The 26,511-nt window shown below is 53.5% G+C and overlaps 1 protein-coding gene across 1 annotated transcript in view; it reads left to right on the top strand.

Annotated features, from left to right (window-relative positions):
- TRIO (trio Rho guanine nucleotide exchange factor) overlaps positions 1-26,511 on the top strand; it is a 232,244-nt gene that overhangs the window by 138,349 nt on the left and 67,384 nt on the right. The window contains exons 27-34 of the mRNA XM_060191927.1: positions 3-56; positions 586-675; positions 2,705-2,797; positions 5,720-5,831; positions 9,914-10,104; positions 14,266-14,367; positions 19,125-19,267; positions 21,592-21,691. Of these exons, the coding sequence (XP_060047910.1) occupies positions 3-56; positions 586-675; positions 2,705-2,797; positions 5,720-5,831; positions 9,914-10,104; positions 14,266-14,367; positions 19,125-19,267; positions 21,592-21,691 (885 nt within the window). The remainder of the gene's footprint in view (positions 1-2; positions 57-585; positions 676-2,704; positions 2,798-5,719; positions 5,832-9,913; positions 10,105-14,265; positions 14,368-19,124; positions 19,268-21,591; positions 21,692-26,511) is intronic.

The following is a 26,511-nucleotide window of genomic DNA, read 5'->3' as shown; positions in this document are numbered from 1 at the left end:
AGCTGGAGAAGTACGAGCAGCTGCCGGAGGACGTGGGCCATTGCTTCGTCACCTGGGTAAGGCCGTGCGCCCGCCAGGCCGTGTTGGGGGAGGCCGGCAGGGTCCCTTCTCCCATGGGTGGATGGGGGGAAGCGTGGCCTGTTGTCTTCATAGCGTTGTGGTTGCCAGGGCTGGAAATAGGAATGTGTGTTACTGGGGCTCAGTGTATGCCTTGGGGTTCAGAGAGCACCCAGGCCCTCCCCTAGGGGGTCTGTCCACTGGGCAGGAGGCAGACAGGTGGCCCGAGCCAACCAGATCTGCACTGACTCAAAAGTGAGTGAGCCCCGCCCCCACTTTGCTGAATCTCGAAGCTTCAGGGGAGTATGTTTGTGTGTGTGTGTGTGTGTGTGTGTGTGTGTGTGTGTGTGTGTGTGTGTGTAAGCAGGGGGTGTTTCTCACTTTGCGTAATAAATCTGCATTTCTTTTCTGCCAGCCTTACATGTCCTTCTCCCTTGCAGATCCTCTCTTGATTTAAAAGCTGTTGGATCTTGTTTTGGTTTCCTGCAGCTCGAGAAGCGGGGCTCACACTCTTTGGTTTGTTTGTAGGCAGACAAGTTTCAGATGTACGTCACCTACTGCAAGAACAAGCCCGATTCTACTCAGCTCATACTGGAGCACGCGGGATCCTACTTCGATGTGAGTGAGAGCCTCCCAGGGAGGCTGGGCTCTTCTTCACATGCTGTCTGGGGGGTGGGAAAGGCAGCATCATTCCGAGCCTCCACCCGGCTTTCTAGAAAAGGGAAAGGAACCCAGAGCGCCACAGAAGAAAATGAAGAGATGAAGTGAAAGTTAGATTAGTAGATAGAAGACGTAAATAACCAAATCAAACACCCCCTTGTCCTAAGACATCTTAAGAATAAAGGACATCGGGAGTTGGGTGGTAGCGTAACGGGTTAAGCGCATGTGGCTCAAAGCGCAAGAACCGGCATAAGGATCCCAGTTCGAGCCCCTGGCTCCCCACCTGCAGGGGAGTTGCTTCACAGGCAGTGAAGCAGGTTTGCAAGTGTCTGTCTTTCTCTCCCCCTCTCTGTCTCCCCTCCTCTCTCCATTTCTCTCTGTCCTATCCAACAACAATAATAACTACAACAATAAAAAATAAACAAGGGCAACAAAAGGAAATAAATAAATATTTTTTTAAAAAAAGAGTAAAGGACATGAGGAGCCGGGCGGCAGTACATTGTGTTTGAAGCGCTCATAGTGTGAAGCACAGGGACTCATGCAAGGCTCCCACATACAGAGGGGTCGCTTCACAGCGGGTGAAGCAGGTCTGCAGGTGTCTCTCTTTCTCTCCCCTCCTCTGTCTTCCCCTCCTCTCTTAGTTTCTCTCTGTCCTATCCAACAACAACAGCAATAACAACAACAAGAATGGGAGAAAGATGGCCTCCAGGAGCAGTGAATTTGTGGTGCAGGCACCAAGCCCCAGCGGTAACCTTGGAGGCAAAAAGAAAAAAAGAATAAAGGAAATCTGGGGGTCGGGCGGTAGCACAGCGGGTTAAGCACACATGGCACAAAGCTCAAGGACCAACGTAAGGGTCCTGGTTGAAGCCCCCAACTCCCCACCTGCCAGGGGGTCACTTCACTAAGAGCTGCAGGTTTCCAACTCTTCCTGGAACAGTTCTGTGAGAGGCTGAGAAGGAGCTCACTGTGAAGGGTGGTGTGTCTTCCTGTGGGAAACCCAGGTCTTAGCCCCAACACCGCACAGGAGATGCCAGGGCAACAGGGGAAGCTCCAGTGCTGCCGTCTTCTTAATTTTTTATTAGTGACTTAGTATTGCTAAGGTTGTTGAGATAATATGGATATAATTCCATACAGTTCCCACCACCAGAGTTCTTTGTTCCATCCTTTCTAATGGAAACGTCCCTGTCATTTACCCCTCTGGGAGTTTGGGCCAAAACTCTTTATGGGGTACAGAAGGTGGGAGGTCTGGCTTCTGTTGCTTCTCTGCTGGACATGGGTGTTGGCAGATGGATCCATACCCTCAGACTGGTGTGTCTCTGTTTATAGCTGAATTTAAAACAGATCTCGGCATGGCGAAATCAGACATGTGAAGCCCCAGATCCAATGAATGAATGAATGAATGAATTTCAGTATCACACACATGGAGCAGGGTTAGCATGCAGGTCCTGGGAGAGAACTAGGCCAACAAGAGTGAACAGGGGAGAAGGACCGGGCCTGATCTATGCCAGTCCAGCCCCCGGCTGACAGTCTGAGGGCCAGGCTGGTGGGGCAGCTGTGAGGGGGCGTTGGCTTCCTCTGTTGGCTCTCTGCACACAGACGCCCATCTCTCAGAGAGCGTAACTCCACTGCCTCCACACTCCAGGTCACAGGCTGACTGAGCGGGGTGGTTTGCAGGTGTATATTTGAGTGAGAGGTTCGGACCAGAGCACCCCTCCACTCTGGCATATACCCACACCAGGGGTTGAACCCAAGGCCTCAGGTCTGCCAAGAGTGCCCTGTACCCGCTGGGCCACCTCACAGCCCCGAGCATCACCATCTGTACGTCTGTACACTGAACACAGAGTCTGTAAGGTGTTCGCTCTGTTTCCAGAAGTCTGCATGATGCGTGTGCGTGCTGCGCTCGGTGTGGGGGTGACCGAGGGCTCGCTTCCAGTCCGTTCTGCCAGCTAACCGTCCCGTCTGCCTTTTGTCTCCTCCCGGGGTCCAGGAGATACAGCAACGGCACGGCCTGGCCAACTCCATCTCGTCCTACCTCATCAAGCCGGTGCAGCGGATAACCAAGTACCAGCTCCTCCTCAAAGTAGGTGGGGCCACCCGCGCCGGCAAGAGCCACTGGGGGGGTCCACCTGTCTCTGTGACGTGTTCCATGCTAGCAGTGAACGTCTCCCAGATTCTTGTCATCATCGTTATTATTACTTGAAAGTCTGATGCCTGACCATTTTTATCTTAGTTATTTCATTGTGGATAGAGACAGAAATCAAGAAAAGGCAGACAGACAGACCTAAAGACCATGAAGCTTCCCTGCAGGTGGGGAGCAGGGGCTTGGACCCTGGGTCCTTTTGCACATGGTAACGTGCTCTCCTCCAGGTATACCACCACCACCACCCCACCACCCCCCTATTGTTGTTGTTGTTTTTAATACATTGATCCCAGCTCAGAGCAGCTAAGAGTTGACTCCCTGTGTTGGGACCTGGACCGGATTGACATAAAATGACCTAGTTCTGACATAAGATGAGGAAGGAGAGAGAGAGGGAGAGACGCTGCACGGTGGGCAGCCCAGCTCTACTCCACTCAGCCTGGCTGGCTGCTCTGCGCTGAGCCTGAGGTGCAGGTGTGGCCTCTGGGAACTGAGCTTCTCACACTGCCACTTACCAGTCTCTAGGGCAGGGATTTAAAGACAGGTTCATTTGCTTTTTTTTTTTAAGCGCTTTTTTGTTATTTATTTATTATTATTGTTTTTTAATTTTTTTAGGTTTTATTTATTCCCTTTTGTTGCCCTTGTTGTTTTATTGTTGTAGTTATTATTGATGTCATTGTTGTTGGATAGGACAGAGAGAAATGGAGAGAAGAGGGGAAGACAGAGAGTGGGAGAGAAGACAGACACCTGCAGACCTGCTTTACTGCTCATGAAGCTTCCCCACTGCTGATGGGGAGTGGGGGCTCGAACCTAGGTCCTCACAGGTGGTAATGCGCGCCCTCAATCAGGTGCGCCACCTCCTGGCCCCCAGATTTTTATTTCTTAATAGAGTTGGAGGAATTGAGAGACAAAGGGGGTGGGTAAAGAATGAGAGAAGGAGAGACACCTGCAGTCCAGCTCCATGGTTTGTGAAGCTTCCCCCCTGCAGGGGAGGGACAGGGCCTTAACCCTGGACCCTTAACGGATGGTGGTACGTGTGCTCAGGCTGGGGCACCACCGCCCGGCCCCTTGGGATACATGTCTCTGAAGTGGGCACAGACCAGCCGTCCGCCCTGCTAGTGCATCTTAGTGGAACTAGAGTGGGGGCCTGGGCGCTGCTAGCAGTACAGAAGGGGAGTGTGTGATTTTCCTCTTGAGAAAGGTCCCAGGCCCCACCTGCAGGGGGAATGCTTCCCGAGTGGTGAAGCAAGGCTGCAGGTGCCTGTCTCTCTTCCTCTCTATCTCCCCCTTCCCTGTCAACTTCTCTCTGTTTCTATCCTAAATCAATGAATGTCTTTTAAAAAAGAAGCCTTTAAACATGCAAAGCACGGGATGGGCAATGGGACACCTGGTTAAGGGCACATATCACCATGTGCAAGGGTCAGGTTTGAGCCCCTCTGCTTCCCGCCTGGGGGGGGGGGGCTTCTCGAGCAGTGAAGCGGGTCTGCAGGTGTCTGTCTTTCTCTCCCTCTCCCTCTCTATCTCCCTCTCCTGTCTCGATTTCTCTCTATCCTATCCAATAAAAATAGAAAAAAAAGGGGGGGGGGAGTTGGCCACTAAAGCTGATGGATTCGTAGTGCCAGCATCGAGCCCCAGCAATAATCCTGGTGGTGGTAATAACAATAACAATAATAATAATGAGGAGGAGTAGGAGAGAGAGAAAGCACACAGAAAAGGGAGCCACAAATGATGGCAACTCTACTCCTTTGGTTGATAAGAAAGATCAGGAAGGGGGAGTTGGGCAGTGGCACAACGGATTAAGCACACGTGGCACGAAGCGCAAGGACTGGCATGAGGATCCCGGTTCGAGCCCCCGACTCCCCACCTGCAGGGAGTCGCTTCACAGGCGGTGAAGCAAGTCTGCAGGTGTCTTTCTCTTCCCCCTCTGTCTTCCCCATCTCTCTCCATTTCTCTCTGTCCTATCCAACAACAACAACAGCAATAATAACAACAATAATAACAACAGTGACAATAAACAACAAGGGCAACAAAAGGGAAAAATAAATAAAATAAATTTTAAAAGAAAGAAAGATCAGGAAGCACTGAGAAGCAGCTTCTGAACAGGGTACCCTGGTGGTGTGTTTGTGCTGGAAAGGCTCTCCTTGTCCTGCCCGGCTGGGGGGAGGGGGGCATTTGTGCTGGTGGCACCAGGAGTTGAAGGTGATGGAGTGGGGAGGGTACTCTGCTGGCACCTGCATTGTCCAGAGAGCGAGCTCTTTCACTGGTTTAATAATGACTGACAAAGTTGTAGGATAAGAGGGGTACAATTCCATACAACTCCCACCACCAAAGTTCCATATCCCGCCCTCTCCAGTAAATGCTTCCCTATTCTCTATCTCTCTGGGAGTACAGAAGGTGGGAGGTCTGGCTTCTGTAATTGTTTCCTCTCTGGACATGGGTGTTGGCAGGTTGATCCAGACTGTCTCTCTCTTCCCTAGTGGGGCAGGGCTCTGGAGAGGTGAGGTTCCAGGACACATTAGTGAGGTCATTTGCCCTGGGAAGTTAGGTTGGCGTCATGGTAGCATCTGCAACTTGGTGGCTGAAAAGCATTAAGATACAAAGCAGAACAAATCGTTTAATAATGAGGAACCTAAAGATAAGAATATAACAGGTGAGACTTGGGAGTCTCCATCTGGGAGAAAGCTAGTAGGTGTATTTTAATATTCCAGGGGGCCCATGGCTTTACTAGTTGCGTCTGAGCATGGCAGCTAACATGAGTGAGCTCTTTTCACTGAGCATCTTGGAGGCTGGGCTCTGAACAGGTGTCTCCTGCGGCCAGGGCCTCCCACTTTGGCCCCTGCAGACACTCCTCCCTTCCGCCCCCAGGAGCTGCTCACCTGCTGTGAGGAAGGCAAGGGGGAGATCAAAGACGGCCTGGAGGTGATGCTCAGTGTGCCCAAGCGCGCCAACGACGCCATGCACCTCAGCATGCTGGAAGGTACGGGGCCGCCCACCTGCCCGGCTCGCGGCACACTCCTGCTGGTGGAGTCTGGGAGCACATGTCCGGTGCCCCACGATCCCCGGGTTCAATCACTCCCATGGCCTGGGTGCCGGGGCCACAGAGGCCAGAGCACTGGACTTGTGAGCATGACGTCCTGAGTCCCAGCCTCAGCTTCTGGTTCTCTCTCCCTTTCTGTCTCTATCTCTGTCTCTTTCATTAGTAAATATGTAAGTCTTCTTTAAAAAGTATTGGGGGGGGGGGGAGTCGGGCGGTGACACAATGGGTTAAGCGCACGTGGCAAGAAGCGTAAGGACAGGCAAAAGGATCCCGGTTCGAGCCCCCGGCTCCCCACCTGCAGGGGGGTCACTTCACAGGCAGTGAAGCAGGTCTGCAGGTGTCTGTCTTTCTCTCCCCCTCTCTGTCTTCCCCTCCTCTCTCCATTTCTCTCTGTCCTATCCAACAACGAACAACATCAACAATAACAATAATAACCACAACAAGGCTACAACAACAAGGGCAACAAAAGGGGGTAAGATGGCCTCCAGGAGCAGTGGATTCACGGTGCAGGCACTGAGCCCAGCAATAACCCTGGAGGCAAAAAAAAAAAAAACTGTCGAGGGGGCTGGGTGGTGGCTCACTGGGTTAAGCACACATGGTGCGAAGCTCAAGGACCGGTGTAAGGGTACCGGTTCAACCCCCTGGCCTTTCACCTACAGGGAGGTCACTTCACGGGCAGTGAGGCAGGTCTGCAGGTATCTGTCTTTTTCTCCCCTTCGCTGTCTTCCCCTCCTCTCTCCATTTCTCTCTGTCCTATCCAACAACAACAACATCAATGACAACAATAATAAACAACAAGGACAACAAAAGAGAAAAAAATAGCCTCTAGGAGCAGTGGATTTGTAGCGGAGGCACCGAGCCCTGGAATAACCCTGGAAGTAAAGAAACAAGCAAACAAACAAAAAAACAACAACCACTTTCATCTCTGAAGCTCAAGACTCTGATGTCTGCGGTCTGGGGTTGGAGCCGTGGGGTCGCCCTTGGGCTGAGCAGTACTCTGGACTTCCTCTCAAAATATAGAAATAAGAAGTCAGTCATTTAAAAAAAAAAAAAAGAAAGAAAGAAAACTGTGTCGATAAAGAGAAGAGTTTAGTGGTGTCTTCAATTTTGAAGAGTTCACTTCACTGCTTCCCTCTAGAGGCGCTTGTCATGACCTCTGTGTGACAGAGATACTTGAGGGCAATGCCAGGAATGGCGGGGAGCATCCTGTGGGTGATGGGCTAGGCAGTGGCCGCCCTGCCTTATAAAACTTTTAACTCTGTCCCCAGGTAGAGACAGAAAGGCAGACAGAGAGGAGAGAGACCACAAAACCACCCCAACATCCGTGGAGCTAACACACACACACACACACATACACACTCACACACACACACACACACACACACACATACACACACACACTCACACACACATACACAATCACACACACACTCACACATACACACACACTCACACACACACTCACACATATACACACACATACACACACACACTTACACACATACACACACACACTTACACACATACACACACACTCACACACACACATACACACACATACACACACACATACACACACACACACATATACACACACATACACACACACACATACACACACACTCACACACATACACACTCACACACACACACACACACACACACACACACACACTGTCCATGGTGCTAAGAGAGGAGAGACCCCACAGCCCTGTTCCACCATTCATGGAGCCCCTCGCCCACATGCTGTCCATGGTGCTGAGAGAAGAGAGACCCCACAGCCCTGCCTCACCCTCCATGGGGCTCCCTGGGTGCTGTCCATGGTGCTGAGAGAGAGGAGAGACCCCCACAGCCCTGCCCCACTCTCCATGGGGCTCCCTGGGTGCTGTCCATGGTGCTGAGAGAGGAGAGACCCCCACAGCCCTGCCTCGCCCTCCATGGGGCTCCCTGGGTGCTGTGCATGGTGCTGCCATGTAATGCTGGGGATCAGTCTCAGAACCCCAGACACAGAAAGGTCTGTGCCCTACCTGCGGAGCCATCTCTGGCCCTTGTTGGCCTCTTCAGAAGCCTGGCTCTGCCTGACCTTGTCCCTTAACTAGAGCACGGCTCCCACACACTCAGCCCCAGGATTCCCTGTCACTTGGTACCAGCTGACTGAGTCAGTGCCCCCAGCCTGCCACCCCCTCTCTATCTCTGCATCCCTGCACGGGCAAGTCCTGTACACTTGCTGATGCATTTGAATGTGGGCTGTGACAGAGAACCAGACTCCTGTTGTTTATCAGGGAGAGACTTTCAGGGCTGCTGCTATGCAGGAGGCTTCCCCTGGTCCCCGAAGCCCCCCCCGCCCTCTGCACCATGAACCCCAGATGCCTCAGGATCAGTCAGGGCAGTGGTGCTGGGGGGCCCCCAGGCAGAGTCCAGGAAGATCCCCGTTTTCCCTCACTGGTTCTGGGTGCACCTGGCCCCCGTGAGCAGTCACCCAGTGGAGGTGGAGGAGGCAGGAGCAGGGATCCAGGAGGGCAGGCACTGGAAGCCACATGCAGCCTCTCCCTCTGGGCACAGGGAACAGGACAGCGTCTGCTTCTCTGAGCAGCCTCAAGGGACTTCTGCTGGTGGGACAGGCTGCTTCCAGGCAGAGAAGAGCCAAATGGAGAGTCTGCCATGGGCACCAAGAAGCAGGGGCCAGGGAGCCGTTCCCCAGGGTGGGCAGGGAGGCCAGAGCAGGGCTTTGGAGAGAGGACCCCACCCATTTTGTAGCAGGAGGGAACTGGGTGGGGTAGTGGTGATGGTTCGTGCCAGCTTAAGGAGACAGGGCCCATCTGCAGGCAGGGGGCGGTGGTGGTGCTGCACCAAGTAGAGCACTCACATCGCCTTGCTCCAGGACCCAGGTCCTGGCACCAGATCCGCCACTTACAGGTGGGAGGGCTTATGAGCAGTGGGCCAGTGCTGTAGGTGTCTCTCCTCCTCTCTGGCTCCTTTCCTCCCCCCTCTCTGTGTCTGTCTCCCATTTCTGTCCAGTAAAAGGAGAAAAACTGGCCCCCAGGAGTGATGGAGCTGTGCAGCCACTGAGCCCGTGATAACCTCTGTGGCCACAAAAAAGGGGTGCTGGGCTAGTGTTGTGGGCGGGAGAGAGGATCCAGGAACTCATGGCAGCGTGGTGATACAATTCTTTATTCACACGGGAACGCCCCAGAGTTGGGCGTGAGTACAGCGGGTTAAGCCACGTGGCACCAAACCGTAATGGCCGCCTCCCGCTCTGCATGCCAGCCCTTCTCCTGGTAGGGACGCGGGAGAGAAAAGAGAGCGAAACCAGGAACAGAAGTGGGTTTTATGGGATAAAACCGGAAGTGGCAAGTCGTGAACCGAGATGGCTAGGAAAGGGGGTGGAGAAAAGAAAAAGGCACGCTGGGAAGTTCCTCAGCTACTGTTGCTATCGTTTTAGCTGGGGGGGGGGAGGGGGAATTAGCAATACCCTGAGGGGATAACATGGTGGGGAGGAGACCTTTAGTCATTTATAAGACAAAGCAGAAGACTGGTATGTAGATAAAGGGACTGGCCACACTAGCATAGGGTGGTTTGTGGGCCCTGCCTAATTCAACTAAATCTACACAATTTCCCAACATGGGTGTGGGGGTGGGAAGGGGAAAAGAAAGAACTGATGTGAGATGGAAACTGTTGGAGAAATCACTAAATTGTCCAGCAGAAGGGACATCAACACCTCCGTTCCCATCTCCGTTCCCGACTTTCCACTTCTGGTTACCCGCTGTGCTCATACTCGACTCTGGGGCGTTCCCGTGTGAATAAGAAATAGTATCACCACGGCCGCCACAAATTCCTGGGCTTGTGTCTCAGGGCTCCGCCACCCTCACGGGGATGGGGGGGCAGACAGGAAGTGGACCTGAGGGGCCAGGGCCAGGCTGGCCTCGGAGGCGTCCGGTCCTGGTGCCTCCTCAACAGCTCACGTTGTCCTTACCTCTCAGACTGACTGTGCCTCTCTGTCCCCTCCCCCCGCCACGCCTTAGGGTTTGACGAAAATATCGAGTCTCAGGGAGAGCTCATCCTGCAGGAATCCTTCCAGGTGTGGGACCCCAAGACCTTGATCCGGAAAGGGCGGGAGAGGCATCTCTTCCTCTTCGAGATGTCCCTGGTCTTCAGCAAAGAAGTCAAAGACTCCAGCGGGCGGAGCAAGTACCTGTATAAGAGCAAGCTGTTTGTAAGTACCCAAAGCAGAACCCGCCCGCGGGGCCGTGGGGAGCGCAAGAGAACTCTCTCTTGTGCAGTTGGGACCACCTCAGGGGAACCTGCAGCTTCACAGCTCAAAACAGCCTGCGACAACTCCTTAGCCGTGCGCCCGCCAGAGGGGGCCCCTGAGTTTGCATAGGAATCTGCTTTTTCGAAGGTCCTGCAGGCTGAGAAGAGGCTCTGTGAGGGAGCCCAGGTCCCTCGTGCGCCTCAGCCAGCTCTGTAAGCGAGTCGGTCACCTCAGACTGTGGTGAAGACACATGGCAGTGGGTCTTCCGTTCCCCAGTGTGGGCACAGGGTTACGTGAGGTGCTTAAGCAGCCTTACTGGGAGATTCATTGCAGACTCCTAAGGAAGGATATGCTTGCATTTTTTTTTCCAATTAAAGATATGTTTGATGAGGACCAGAAAGAGCTCACTCAGCAGGACACTGCTGGAAACCCCTTTCTGTGGTGTCTCTCTGTCTCTCCGTTTGAATGGAGAGAGCAATGAAATCACACACTCTTGAGTCTTTCCGCAGAAAGACTCAAAACACATCAAACTTACAGCAGCTAAATGCCGTGATCCCAGACACTTGGCAGCCAAACCCCTTTGTTGCTTGTCTTGCTTGCATTGGCCTCACTGCTGTGGGTGCACTTTTTAAATTTTTTTCTGATAGAAAGACAGACAGACAGAGAGGTACCCACAGCAAGGAAGCATCCTCCAGTGCAGCAGGGGCCAGTCTTGAACCTGAGGCCGTGATTATGGTCTAGCGAGTCTGCTGTCCAGGTCAGCCTGCAGCAATGGTTTTGAAGAGTCACCACCCAACCGCTGCTCCCCCACCCCCCACCCAAGCTGGCTGGAGACAGGGAGGCATGTGAATTCTCACTGAGCTTGCTGTGGTGGTGTCCCGGCCGGGGAGACAGATCCTGCCTCTTTGTCAAAAACCAGGTCAAGTCTCAGGCAAGTGATACACTCCTGGGCCCGGGCCTCCCACTGTCACCCTCCCAAAGGGAACCATCCCAGAGGGCATCTGAGCAGGACCGGTGGACTAGGGCCAGGCAGGGGAGGGCTGGGCAAAACCACAGAAAACCCTGGGAAGGACCGAGAAGGCAGGTGCTCATTTAGAACGGGACACCTCTTAGGCCTCAGGCCAGATGGGTTCTGCTGAGCAGAGGCGGCTCCGGGCTCCGGGCTCCGGGCAACATCGACATTTACTTATTTATTTATTCTGTTTCCACAAGGGTCATCGCTGGGGTTTAGTGCTGACACTACAAATCCACTCTTGGTGGCCATTTTTTTCTTTTTTCTTTTTGTTTTTAAATTATCTGTATTTATGGGATAGAGACGGTCAGAAAGTGAGAGGGAAGGAGGAGATTGAGTGGAAGAGAGACCCCTGCAGCCCTGCTTCACCACTCACAAAGCTTTCCCTCTGCAGGTGGGACCAGGGGCTTGAACCCGGGTCCTTGCGCATTGTAACATGAGTGTTCAACCAGATGTGCCACCACCTACCCCCACCCTTTCTTTTCTTTCTATATTACTTGATAGGATAGTAATATAGAAATTGAGAGGAGAGGAGGAGACAGAGAGGGAGAGAGACCTGCAGACCTGCTTCACCACTCGTGAAGCACCCCCTTGCAGGTGGGGAGCAGGGGTTCAAACCCAGGTCCTTCTGCACGTAACTGGGTGTGCCACCACCCAGTCCCCCCCCCCCCCCCCGTTTCTGCATTTTTGTGGTTGCCACACAGTGATCATACCCCCCAGCGTCCCCTGCACAGCTCCAAGTGCGGGAGTCATCGTAATCACAGCCCGGAGCTGGCAGAGCTGCGGCCGACGCTTCTCAAACATTCTCACATTCTCCCCCGGGCTGCGGTCCTGCTGGAGGTGCTCCAGGAGCCCAGCCCGCCTGACGCCATCTTAGATCATCCCCCAGCTGGGGAGGGACGGCAGTCTTGTGGGCTGGCGCTCTGGCCCACCCTCCATGACCACGCCAGCTAGTTGTCCTACGATTTGGCCTTGATTTAAAGGACAACCTGTTCCCCACCCACACCCACTGTGGACGGTCAGCTCTGAATGATAATGAGCCCCTTCCTGCCCTGGAGGTGGGGAGGCGGGTGGGGAAGCCGGACACTGTTCCTCTTGGGTCCCCTTGTTACAACCACATGTGCTGCAGGACGGCGCTTTGGTCTCCCTGGCTTCAGACTCCTTTCCAAGACCGTCGGTTTGCCCCCTAAGGGGAGTTTCAATTCTTTTTATTTATTTTTTGTATGTCTTTTTTTTTTTTTCCTCTAGGGTTATCGCTGGGGCTCGGTGCCTACACTACAAATCCACTGCTCCTGGAGGCCGTTTTTCCCATTTTGTTGCCCTTGTTGTTACCCTTGCTGTCATTATTATTACTGTTGTCATTGCTGTTGTCGGATAGGACAGAAAGAAATCTAGAGAGGAGGGGGAGACAGGCAGGGAGAGAAAGATGGACAGCTGCAGACCTGCTTCGCCACCCGAGAAGCAACCCTCCGTAGGTGGGGAGCCGGGGGTTCGAACCGGGATCTTTAAACTGGTCCTTGCGCTTTGTGCCACGTGTGCTTAACCCGCTGCGCTACCGCCCGACCCCCCCTTTTTATTTTTTTAATTTTATTATTATTTTTTTTAATTTCTTTATTGGGGAATTAATGTTTTACATTCAACAGTAAATACAATAGTTTGTACATGCATAACATTCCCCAGTTTCCCATATAACAATACAACCCCCACTAGGTCCTCTGTCATCCTTCATGGACCTGTATTCTCCCCACCCACCCACCCCAGGGTCTTTTACTTTGGTGCGATATGCCAATTCCATTTCAGGTTCTACTTGTTTATTTTTAATCATATCTATATTTTTATTCTTATTTATTGCCACCAGGGTTATCACTGGCACTCGGTGCAAATGCTATGAATTCATCACTCCCAGTAACCGTTTCTTTTCTACCTGCTGTTTTTTTTTTTTTTTTTTGCTTTGCTTTGCTTTTCTATGACACCTGATAGGATACAGAGAAAACTGAGAATGAGAGTGGAGGGGAACATAGAGGAAGAGAGACACCTGCAGCTTGCTTCACTGCTCATGAAGTTTCCCTCTGCAGGTGGGGAGCAGAGGCTTGAACTCAGGTCCTTGGACAGTGTAATGGGCGTGTTCAACTAGGTGCACCACTGCCTGGGCTCCAATTTTATTTATATCTGTGTATAGATAAGTAAATACACACACACACACACACACACACACATTGTCTATTTTTTTTTTTTTTTAATGAGTTGTGCAGGTTGTGGAGAGAGAGAAACCAGAGCCCAGCTCAGCTATGGCTGATGGTCTGATGGTGGTGCTGGGATTGAACCTGAGCCTCAACTGTGACATTCTTTTGCAGAACCATTCTGCTACCTCCCCAGTGGTTTCAGTGACTTGAGGTTCCTTTTGGATGGGCACCAGAGCTCCCCTAGGATTACTTGGAGGACTTGGAGGAGATGCTAGCTGTCACCTTCAAGAATGCAAAAGATGTGGGGCCAGGAGGTAGCCCAGCTAGTAACACACTACCACATAGGGGGACCTAGGCTCAAGCCCTCGGCTACCACCAGTGGGAGAGAGTACTGTGCGAAGGGGAAGCTTCATGAGTGGTAGAGCAGTACTGTGGTGTCTGTCCTTCTGTCTCCTCTTTCATCCTTTTTTTTTTTTAATTTTGTTTTATTTAAATGAGGGGGGATAGAGAGGAAAATAAAGAGTCTTTGTTTGATGGTGGTGCTGGGGATTGAACCTGGGACCTCAGAGCCCTAGGAATGCAAGTCTTTTTGCACAACTATTATGCTGTCTCCCCAGTTCCTCTTGCTCACTGTGGAATGAAAAGGAGTCTGCCAGAAGCAGTGGGATCCTACAGGCACAAAGCCGAGGTGGCAAAGGGAAAAAACAAACAAACAAAAACCAGTTAGAACAGAATCTGCCCCCTTGGGGGCTAAAATGAGCTCCTGTCTGAGCCCTCCATGAAAACACGCCGTCATGCTGACTCTCCTGTGACCCCGCATTGCCCGGAATCTGTCTTCTCATTCTGTTTCTCTAACCTTCTACAAGTTTTCTCGTCTCCATAACGATGTCACTCTCTCTCTCTCTCTCTCCTTTCTTTTTAATCCAGACCTCGGAGCTGGGTGTTACGGAGCACGTGGAAGGGGACCCTTGCAAGTTTGCCCTGTGGGTGGGGAGGACCCCAACTTCGGACAATAAGATCGTGTTGAAGGTACGTCCCCGGCAGCATGGTGTCTGTGGCGGCTTCACAGACCGGTCTTCACGTCCCCTCCTATCATTTCAGTTGCACTGCTTATTCGTCCCCTGACACCCTCCCAGCTCCTTTTGTGTCCTTGATGGTAGGATGAATCCAGCCCATGCTCAGCGAAGAGAGACGTCATCAACTCCCCCCACCTCCCCATCTTAAGATGAAGCTCATAGGCAAAGTAAGGGAGCAGGAGATCAGGGTGCAGAATGAAGGCTGACAGAGAGACAGGCCACGCCTGCCCCACACTCGGCCTCAGCTCTCTAACAGAAAACGGGTGCCCGGTGAATCTGAGATCTTCTACTGTCTTCACACCAAGCAACTTGCTGGGACCCTGGGCCCTTTTCCTTCCTGACTTAAGGGCCAGGAAAGAGGGGCGTCCCCATTCATGCGGGGAGACAGGAATGGCGTGTTCTGACAAGCTCGGAAACACTAAGGAGCTTTGAGTAGATGGTCTTCTGGAGGGGATTGTGCCCTCAGATAGTTCACTCGATGTCCGCTTGGATTATCCTCGCCTCCTGGAGGGTCCACACAGGGTGGGAGGGGTGTCCCCTGTGCCCTCCTCCTTCTGTGTTGGGGAGAATCTGGCAGGGCTGTCGTGTCCTGAGCCGTCTGGGAAGGCCAGGAGAGGCCTGAGGATGTCTAGGCGGAGACGCTGCTGAAGTCTGGGAGGATGTCGGGGCTGAGCCAGGAAGCCTCGTGGGGCTCTGGTGCGGGAACTTGGCTTCGGTGGTTTTGTGTCTCAAGGCTCCTTTTGACCCCCGCCCCCCAAACACACACACACACACACAGACACACAGACACACCACCACCAGCTAGCACCACCCTAGCAGCTCGGCTTGCTTACCCCGGAGAACGTCTCTCTTGCAGTGGAAGCCATGGTGTTTCCGAGGTCTGATTCTCACAGGAGCGATGGGTGGTTTTTGCAGTGAACTTATGACTGATTACCCAGCCGACTTGAGTGCTTGTGAGTCCTGGCATGAAGCCCCGTAAACTTTGGATCGCACCAGTCTCTGAGTATGAGCTGGCTGGGCCTGTGTGAGGAAAGTGTGCTCACGGCTCGCAGCCTTACTGCTTACCTCATCCACCCAGATGAACTGCAGGAGCGAGCTGCCAAAGGGTGCAGCCAGTAAAACACGCCCAGATAGCTCAGCCGGACACAGGCTGCTTTCCGGAGGATGGCAGAGCGCTCGTGGTCCAGCTGAAGAATAAGACTCCCTGTGGGCTTTACCACAGAACAATCTTCCTGGGGAGTTTTGAGTCGTGTGTGTGATTTATGAGGAAAAGCTGAAGGAAGGGATGTGTTCATCCATTTCAGAGCTGACTCTGGGCGGGTGGAGGTAAGAGATAGATGGTGGTGTAGTGATGGATGGTAGTGTAGAGATGTTGGTGGTGTACAGATGGTTGATGGTGTAGAGATGATGGTGGTGTAGGGATGATGGTGGTATAGAGATGATGGTGGTGTAGGGATGGTTGATGGTGTAGAGATGATGGTGGTGTAGGGATGATGGTGGTATAGAGATGATGGTGGTGTAGGGATGGTTGATGGTGTAGAGATGATGGTGGTGTAGGGATGATGGTGTTGTAGTCATGGATGGTGGTGTAGGGATGATGGTGTAGGGATGGTTGATGATGTAGAGATGATGGTAGTGTAGGGATGGTTGATGGTGTAGAGATGATGGTGGTGTAGGGATGGTGGTAGTGTAGTGATGGATGGTGGTGTAGGGATGATGGTATTGTAGAGATGATGGTGGTGTAGAGATGATGGTGGTGTAGGGATGGATGGTGGTGTAGGGATGGATGTTGGTGTAGAGATGATGGTGTTGTAGGGATGGTTGATGGTGTAGAGATGATGGTGGTGTAGGGATGATGGTGGTGTGATGGATGGTGGTGTAGGGATGATGGTGGTGTAGGGATGATGGTGTAAGGATGGATGGTGGTGTAGTGTTGTATGGTGGTGTAGGGATGATGATGGTGTAGGGATGGTTGGTGGTGTAGGGATGATAGTGGTGTAGGGATAGTAATGGTGATGGTAGAGATAGTTCTTTGGATTCTGGTGAAGGTATTGTCTTCATTAATGTGAGATGGTGGTGTTGAGGATCATAGAGATAATAGAAGTGATAGTGGAATTGATGATGTTGAAGATGATAGAGGCCATGGTATTTGTGGTGGTGTTGGTGCTGGTGCTGATGCTGGTAGAGGTGGTGGTGGTTGTGGTGGTGATGAATGATAAAGGCCATTGTGGTTGTGATGGGGGAATTGATGGTGGAAGTGGTACAGGTGGTCGTGGTAAAGATGAGATTCTGGTGTTGCCGGTGGTGATGTGTGTTATAATGTAGGTGTTGATGTTGTAGGTAGGGGTGTGGATTTTTGCAGACCATGTGGACGGAGAGGTGGTGGTGACAGTGGGGAGAGTGACAACACTGGTGGTACCAGGCAATGGCAGTGACTGCCTAGTAAGGATAAAGCAGAAGTCTTCACCTTTAGCCATTTTCATAGGAAGGAGATTTCTGCATCTAAATCCCCCCCTTGAACAGCTTGGGGCCTTTCTGCTTACTGCTTCTGTTGTCTTGCCGTTCTCTGCAACTGGGCGTTTGACACTGTTTTCCTTGTTCATGGTTCACTTCTTATGCTTCTATTTACAAATTGCCCTCCTGACCCTGTAAAGCACGGTGATGGATTCCCTGTGCTGGTTTCGGAGTCACGGAGCCGTGCTCTTTAGTTGCCTCCATACTCTACCGAGAGTCCCACATACTCATCTGTGCCTCTCCCTCTAAACGTCTGTGTCAGGCACACACCCTCCAGCACGGCCGTGGTTCTCAGCATTCCTCCAGACTCTCTTGTCCAAATTCCCATCAACCCCACCCAAGCAGGACTTGGCAAACAGCCTGGAGTCACCAGAATCTCAGAGCAAAGCTTTGCTTCCTCCCTCCACGCACATCTGCTTCACCTTCCAGACATGTCCCCCAACTAAAAAGCAGCCCATGTGGCAAGAGGGCCATCAGTTTTCATCTCCTTGCCGTGATCCTGGACACTCCACGTCCCAGAGCTCAGAGGCTGAGTGTGCGGGGCACCTCCCAGTCTCTGCAGTCACCGAGGGTGGTTTCAACTGAGTCCAGGGAGTGGCATTGGTGTTGGGGGGGGGGCTCCCGATAAGGGGACCCTTGGCCCCCCAGTGAGTAGAAAGAACCGAGCAGACATCTCCTGGGGGTGGGGGGTGACGGGACAGAACCCAGGAAAAGCGATGTCCCATGTGTCACACACACAGCTAGGGGTCCATGGTGCTAGTATCAGAGCCTGTTCCTGTTCACCTTGTCATCAGTCTAGTGGCCCACCCACCTCCCACCCCATGGCAAAGCAGAGGGAGGCCGGAAGGCCCACTTTTTTTTTTTTTTTTTAGTAGTGATTTACACAATTGTAAGATAATGGGTATAGTTCCACATCACTCCCACCACCAGAGTTCTGTGTCCCCAGATATGGGCTGACTGTTATTTCTATAACTATTATTTCTCTGGTCTTCTCCTCTTAACATTTCTCCCCCTCTAAGAGTTTGGACCAAAATTCTTTTTGTGGTGCAAAAGGTGGGAGTTCTGGCTTCTGTAATTGCTTCTCTGCTGGACAGGAGCACAGGCAGGTAGATCCATCCCCCAGCCTGTTTCTCTCTGTCTTTCCCTAGTGGGGCAGGGCTCTGGGGAGCTGAGGTTGGGATCTAAGAGAATAGGGTAGGTTGCTTGTGGCTTGGGTCTTAGAAAGAAATGATGATGATGATGATGATGATGATGATGATGATAAGCAGGTTAGTCGGGAGCTTGTTCTTCTTGGAAAATCCCATGGTTAAATCCCACCCTGTCCTTGCCCTCACCGTGATTTGTCATTTAATGTTATCTGCCAGTAACTGTATCTTAGATGCTGACAGGACCTCTGGCCTAAGGTTGTATATAACTTAGTATTTTAAAAAGAAAAGTTATTTTCAGTGTCAGAACCCAGTCAGTGTACAAATTTGACTAAAGGATATATACTAAGAACTAAAATCTAGGCAGTTAAAGAACTTGAGACAGGGCAGGGGTAGACAGCATAATGGTTATGCAAAGAGACTCATGCCTGAGGCTCCAGGTTTAATCCCCCGCAGCAGAGCTGAGCAGTGCTGTGGTATAAATAAACAAACAAACAAACAATAAAAAGAACTTGAGACACGCAGTCTATTTTTTCCCTGCCCATATTTAATGAATTGTGATCTGTAAGATTACAGGTTAATAGGAGTGGGAATCCCACTCCTGCTGCCATAGGACATGTGGCCATGGGTGCGAGTCTGACATCCACTTGGCATCCTTCCCTTACAACAGGAGGCTGGGGAGTCCCGACTTCGTGGGGTCCTCCCAGGGAGTGAGGGGAGCCACTGTGTGAACCTAAGGACTGTCAGTTTGTAAGTGCACAGGTGCACAGTAACCTCTGACCCCTTGTCCACCACTGGCCATTGCCCACAGCCTCGGGGAGGCTCTGATCTGGGGGTGGCTGTATCCCTGTCTGCCCTGGGCTGTCCAGAGGCCCTGAAAAGAACCTCAGACACAGGCAACTGGGCAGCAGGAGGGGCCTGGTCAAGGAGGAGCCCAAGTGAGGGCTGTGTGTGAGCAGCGTCAGGCCTGGGTGCCCCTCTGCAGGGAGGCAGGCATGTGGGGACTCATTCCCCATCCCAATCTCCCTCCATCCCCCACCCCCACCCCCAGGCATCCAGCATAGAGAACAAGCAGGACTGGATCAAGCACATCCGCGAGGTCATCCAAGAACGCACCGTCCACCTCAAGGGTGCCCTGAAGGAGCCCATCCACATCCCCAAGACGGCGCCAGCCACCAGGCAGAAGGGACGCAGGTCAGTGCACACCCCAGGGTGATCGATGGTGGGCATAGGGGCGGCTCTCAGGGAACTCCACACCCCCCTCCCCCGACTCTGCAAAGCTCTGGTTTCAGATACTTCAAGGGGCGTGCTTCTCAAAGTGCAGTCTGCTCTTGGTGCAGCTGCACCCCAAGATGGGGGCTTCCTTGGACTCAGTGGGTGAAGGCCCTCCCCCACGGGTCTCCTTTCCCACCCCAGGGAAGAGGCAGTGAGTCCAGGGGGAGGCTGGAAGAGTAGAGCTCATGCTTTACCATGCCCACGGCCCTGGAATTCCAGCCTAGGCACCATGTGAGAGCACCAGGGTGAGCACCATAGGTGGTGGAACAGGGCTGTGGGGGTCTCTCCTCTCTCAGCACCAGGCACAGCACCCAGGGGGCCTCCATGGAGGGTGGGCAGGGCTGTGGGGTCTCTCCTCTCAGCACCATGGATAGCACCCAGGGAGCCCCATGGAGGGTGGGCAGGGCTGTGGAGTCTCTCCTCTCAGCACCAGGCACAGCACCCAGGGAGCCCCCATGGAGGGTGGAGCAGGGCTGTGGAGTCTCTCCTCTCTCAGCACCATAGACAGCACCAGAGGGCCCTCCATGGAGGGTGGGGCAGGGCTGTGAGGGGTCTCTCCTCTCTCAGCACCATGGTCAGCACCAGGGAGTCCCATGGAAAGTGGGCAGGGTGGCTTTCCCCCACCTTTCCCCAGATGAATGGTGTGTCTGAATGATAGCTGAATTGATGGATGGATAAATAGATAGGAAGAAGGGTGACTAGACCAGCAGGTGGGGGGATGGCCGGGGGATAGGTGGATGATGGATGGATTGATGAGTGAGTGGTTAACAGATAGATGGGTAGAAGGACAGGTAAACCAGTGGTGGGCAGATGAATGAATGTATGTGCCAGGCTAGCATGGGGCAGGGTGCCTCTTCCTGGGCGCATGCTCTCTGGGTGCCTCTTCCCAGGCGCAAACTCTCTGGGTTGGAGAGAACACGACCGGAGCCAGCCTGGGCTGCTACTCACTCAGCAATGTGAGGGACATGACTCAGGAACAGACTCATGGTGGCAAGGCAGTTCGATTCTCTATTGCTCAGAGAGCCAAGGCTTTTAAAGGGCAGAACTGGAAGTGGCTAGGAAAGGGGTGGAGAAAAGCAAAAGGGGCTGAGGAGGTAGGACTGTTGCAACTTAGCAACTGTTGTGAGGGTTTTAGGTAGGATTAATAATACCCTGCAGGCAGGGAGGGTCTTGAGGATAGAAAGAAGATAGATGGAAGGAATGGAATGGGTGGGGATCTTTCAGGCAAAACCAGGATTATGTAGATAATAAGGGAGCAGGCCATAGTATCAGGAGTACAGGGTGTTTTGTGAGGCAGGGATCCAGTAAGACGAGAGGATGGATGTCCCCTCAAGTCAAGCCCCGCCAAGCTCAACCACATCCTCACAATTTCCCAACAGTATGGATGGAAGGATGGACAGGTGACCGGGCAGATGGACAGATGAATTATGAGTAGACGGATGGTTTTATGATGGATGAATGAACAGATAATGGAAGAATGGGTGGATAGATGAGTAGGCTAACAGGTAACGAGGGAGATGAATGATAGGTGCAGTGGTAGATGGATTGATGGATGGATGAACAGACACGAGTGGAAGGGTGGCTAGACCGCTGGATGGATGGATGATGGCTGGGTAGAAGAACAGCCAGGTGGTAGAAGGGCTACTAACCAGTGGGTGGGGGGATGGATGTGTGGATGAACAGATGAATGATGTGTGGAAGGATAGATGTGGGTTTATGGCTGGATAAATGAACAGACAGATGAGTAGAAAGGTAGCTAGAATGCCGGATGGATGGATGGATGGATGGATGGATGGATGGATGGATGGATGGATGGAGCTAGAGCTAGCATGTGACCTGGGTCAAGTTCGACTGTGTCTGTCTTCCTCCTCCATCTTTGTGGTGGGACTGAGGTGTCGGCTGTGGGTTGGAGTCCAGGGCCTTGCAAGCGGGAAGCAGGTGCTCTGTCTGCTGCACGCCCTGTACCAGGAAGCCTTCGTGTGGGGCATGTCCCGCGACTGAGTGTGAGTGGGGCCCAGGGGGTGCTCTGCCTGGTGCCTGCGAGCAACCCCGGCCTGGCCACCAGCCATCTTGTCTCCCGGAGGTGAAGACAGCGGCTGCGGTCACACAAGCTGACTCCTACCTCTCTGAGCAAAGGGTCTGTGGCCCCCGTGAGCAGGGGAGCCACCTCCCCATCTTGCAGTCAGGAATGCCATCCTGCAGCACTGCATTGTCGGGGCTGACACAAGTCTCTGTCTCCCCAGGGAGACAGAGGACCTGGACAGCCAGGGCGATGGCAGCAGCCAGCCCGACACCATCTCCATCGCCTCCCGGACGTCACAGAACACGCTGGACAGCGACAAGGTAGGGCCCCGGCTGAGCTGGCATCAGGGCCTGGACTCGATTCAGGCCCCCTCCCCCGCCTGCCCTTCCTTCTGGGCTGCCCTACCTCGGGGTCTGTCAGAATGTCCTAGGGCAGAGCAGTCTGGCTCTAGCTTTCTAGTTCAGCGGGGAAGCCTGTTGAGGTGAGAGCTTAGCCAGAGCCCCGCTCCATGACTCTGGAGACCCCGGGAATGATGCTGGGGGATAGGAGGGCATCTTTTGGGTTGGCTCCAGACACTTCCTTGGCTCTTTGGTGCAGCCAGAGGCAGGCAGTGAGCCCTCCACACACACACACCCGGGGTGGTATCCACACTGAGCTGGGAAGACAGAGCCCTGATAGCAGAGATGGTGTAGGTGTGTGGGGGTGGGGTGGGGTGGGGGGAGGAGGCGAGGACTTCTGCAAAAGAGCGGCTGGACTGTCTACGGTTCACTGGATGGGGTGGAGGGGTGGACAGTTGGAAGGGTAGATGGGTGGGTGGCTAGGTGGACAAATGGATACTGTGGAGGGTGGGTGGATTGGAGGATAGATGGGTGGATACATGGACGGATGGATGGATGCCTGAGAGTCCAGTGTTTTTATCCACTAGGCCACCTCTCCTGCATTCATTCATTCATTCATTCATTCATTCATTCATTTTGTGCATGTGTGTAGGGAGGTGTATGTTGGCTTCTACGTCTTGTAATGTATCAGCAGTGAACCCAGAGCCTCACACATAGGCAACTGAGCTACCGAGCTGCCTCCCTGGCCCCATTTTCTATTCTCAAGGAAGACCCTTCCTCAGGGGAGCATCACTGTCAGCAATTCAGGGGGTGGAGGGGGCACCCGCTGAGCCCAATAGGCCTGCTCATAGAGACAGGCTTCCCTGTGTCCCCCCACACAGACACTCACCCCAAACTCTTCCTGTTTTGCAAGCAACGTGTGTGTGTGTGTGATTTAATATTGATTTATAAAATTACAAAACGGTTATAATTCTACACCGTTCCCACCACCAGAGTTCTGTGTGCCCACTCCCTCCACTGGAAACTGCAGTGGTTCTCCCAAGGCCACAGATATGGGTCGACTATTATTTCTGTTACTGTCTATATTGATATATATTTGCCCCACCCCTTTTTTCCCTGAGGTCCTGCCATTCCCTCCATGTCTAAGTCTGTCCCCTTGGTCCTGTTAGAAACTCAGCAGCGGGAGACCAAGTGGCAGTTAAGAGCTCGTGTCACCACACACAAGGACCCGGGTTCAAACCCCTAGTCCCCACTGCAGGGGGGGAAGCTTCACAATTGGTGAAGCAGGGCTGCAGGTGTCTTTCTCTCTTTTCCCCCTCTTCCCCCCCCCCAATTTCTCTCTGTCCTGTCAAATGAAATAAATATTTAGGGCTGGGAAGACAACACAGTGTTTCTGCAAAAGACTCTCTGAGACGTTGAGGCTCCAGGTTCAATCCCCAGCACCAATTTAAGCCAGAGCTGAGCAGAGGCTGGGTTTTCCTGTGTCTTTCTCTCTGTAGCCCTCCCTCTCTCTCCCTCTCTCCCCTCTCACTTTCTCACTGTCCTATCAAATGAAATAAATGTTTAGGGCCAAGAAGACAGCGTAATGATTCAGCAAAAGACTCTCCTTCCTGAGGCTCTGAGTTCCCAGCACCCCCATCAGCCACAGCTGAACAGTGCTCTGGTCTCTCATTCCATTAAAACTCTGAACTTGTGGGGGGCGGGGTGGGGTGGGGGGGGACAGCGCAGGGCCCTGGGTTCCTGGGGAGCACACACCTCTGCCAGACTGCCCAGGAGCGGGTACAGCGGAGGAGGGAGCCTGGGCTTCTTGGAGCACATTTCTGCCTCGCTGCTCCCCTGCACCCCCTCCACACCGCCCCCCCCCCCAGCTCTACAGGCCTCCTTTGTGAGCCTGTTCTCAGAGCGGCCTGGCTCTGCTGTGGGGGGCCTGGTTCTCATTAGCCCTGGCGCCCCCCTCTCCTTTTGAACTGCTCTCCGGAAACAGGCCTGACACCCACCTGCACCGCTGCATGCGGTGAGAACCCGCAGCCCCCACAACACCCCCCTGACAGCTTCCGCCCTCTGTCTTGGGGCTTGGCCCTTCAAACCAGGCTGGTGTGTGTGTGTGTGTGTGTGTGTGTGTGTGTGTGTGTGTGTGTGTGTGTGTGTGTGTGTACACACATGTGTACTTTTTGTTAAAAGCTGGAGCCTCACGCACAAGCATCTTCCCCGCTCCATTGCCACTTTCTCATCCAGACAGAGTTGGGGAAGACACCATAGCTCTGGAGCTTCCCCTGGTTCTAGTAGCACTCCCATGTGGTGCCAGGAGTCAAACCTGAGCCAGCCATGCTCATTGACAGGGCAGGTGCCTGACCCGGTGAGCTATTCCCCTGTGTGTGGTTCTGCCCTGAGCTGGGCTCTGGTGCTCCAAACAGAGAGAGCAGGCATCTTCCAACAAACCGGGAGTGGGAGGGCTGTTCTGGGAGCAGGTGTGGATGGACGGGAACGCGGCCAAGGCCCCTGGCCGGTGTTTCCACCTTTGGGGGCAAACAGAGCAACTTGGCCCTTTGCAGTCACTCTGAGAGAGAATGCAGGCTGCAGAGTCCTGGCCGGGTTCTGCTGATCACGCAGCTGGGTTCCAAGGCGGCTCACCCAGGAACCACACGCGGGCAACACTGTACCAGGAGAAGCTCCTAGAAGGGTGGAGTTTGGGGGCCTCTCCCAGCAGTCCTCACCGGGCACCCACAGAGCTTCCTGCCTGGCAAAGTCATGTGTGTGAGTGAACGGAGACTCCTGGACCAGGGCAATCTTAGGGGGAAATCGGGGAAAATGGTAGCATTTCTCCTTTATGATTTTAGCACCTTTGGGAAATGTTCTGGTCCTAGATTTTGGTTACTGAGTTCTCCAAAGCTTTTTATTATTATTATTATTATTTTAATTATTGCCTCCAGGGTTATCACTGGGGCTTGGTACCAGCACTACAAATCCACCACTCCCGGTGGCCGTTTTCCCTCCCCCCCCTTCTGTCTTTGTTGGCTAGGACAGAGAGACATTGAGGGGGGAGAGGAGATAGGGCGAGAGCCAGAGACCTGCAGACCTGCTTCACCCCTGGTGACGCTTCCCCATGCAGGGGGCGAGCAGGGGCTCAAACCCAGATCCTTGCCCATAGTAATGTGTGCTCAGCTGGGTGTGCCACCACCACCCTGCCCCCTCTGAAGCTTTTTTTTTTTAATCAAAAATGTTCATGTACTGATGATAGTCTGTGATTCGTGGTCAGAGCACCTGCACTTGTAGAGTCCACAGATGTTTCCAATAGCTTTTTTCTTTTTTTTTTTTTTTTTGGTCTGTTGTTAAGGGGCTTAAAAAGAGAAAAGGCAACTCCAAGGGGAATAAAAAAAAAAGGTCCAGGCTTAATCTCCCCCATCACACAGGGAGTGCACATAGGGCTGAGACAGGAATCCCCAGAGTGACTGCAGACAGGCCGGTGATGGGTGGCCCGTCCTGAAGTCCTGTTTCCCGGACCTGGGGGGGGGTGGTGCAGGCAAGCGTAGTCAGGCCTGGTGATGAGTTGGGGGTTAGGGGCTCCATGGGGGGTGGGGGCACCCAGTTTTAGGAGAACAGCAGAGCAGGAAGAGGCCCCCCTCTGGCCCAGCCAGGCACAGGGTTTCCCATAGGGGCCTGCCCCCTACCCCTGCCCCAGAAAGCTCCCCTCCCTTCTCTCTCTTTCTAGAAGGGGCTTAACCCCTTCCCTGCCTGCCGGCTCTCACAAGGAGACATTTCCCAGGCTGAGGCCTCTTCCTATAACCCTTCCTCCCCCTTGATTGTTTGCAGAGATGCTTTGGCCAAAAGGGGGATCTGTACTGTGCATAAGGGGACAGAGGGGGACACCTGGTAGAGCACATGCCTCACCATTGCACAGGATCAGGGTTCGAACCTCAGCGCTGCACTGGGAGCCCCAAAGGGAAGCTCCACAGGTGGCGGCCGGGGGCGGGGGCGGGGGGTGTGGACACTGTGCAAGGCCCCAGGAACTGCCCCTAAGAAAAGAAGGAAAACTCAAGGGTGAAAATGCAGTCAGGCAGCTCCGTCGGTGCACAGAGGGCCCCCGGAGAGAATGACTGGTACTGAGCACACAGCGCGCTTGGTAGGTGTCTGACAGCACCCACTAGCTGGTCCCGGGCCGTGGCTCGGGGCTGTGTTACAGTCTCCGATTGGAACCTCAGTGCTGAGGGAGGAGGAGCGGCTGAGCATGCCTGGGAGGCGGAGGCCAAGCTCAGTTCTGGGCTGTGAGAACACAGCTCAGGCATCAGGAGAGGCTGCATCCAGGAGACAACTGCTGAAAAAGAGCCCGGGGCATGCTGGCTGGGCCAGGCAGGGCGGGGAAGGAAGGACAGGGAAGGCATCCTCCAGTCCCTGGAGGGGGGAACAGGGAGAAGGGGGAGAGCAGTGAGGGCCATTCCCCAGAGGCAGCACCAGAAGAGAAGCCGGGGCCTTAGGGCAGAAGGGATGGCTGGTGAAGGGATGGCAGAAGGGATGGCTTGCCTCACAGCTCGGGGCAGGTGGGGGCCAAGGAGACGGGGTGGCATGACCCCTCTCCCCCCCACCCCAGGCCGAGACACCTTCCTGCAGGAAGCGGTCCCTTCTAGAAGGTCTGATTTGGGAACCCAAGTGGACTTCCTGTCCACTTCTGTGCAGACAGGAAGTGAAGTCTGGGGCTGCCTGGAATGAGGGCAGGGAAGGCACCCACAGCCTGGGGGTGGGTACCGGTGGTGGGGAGCACAGAGCCAAGCCTTCAACAGGAGCTCATGGCCCACCCCCCGGGGCGA

The sequence above is a fragment of the Erinaceus europaeus genome, chromosome 5 (assembly GCF_950295315.1).
Source record: "Erinaceus europaeus chromosome 5, mEriEur2.1, whole genome shotgun sequence".
NCBI classification, from domain to species: domain Eukaryota; kingdom Metazoa; phylum Chordata; class Mammalia; order Eulipotyphla; family Erinaceidae; genus Erinaceus; species Erinaceus europaeus.
This window is presented reverse-complemented; position numbering and strand designations above follow the sequence as displayed.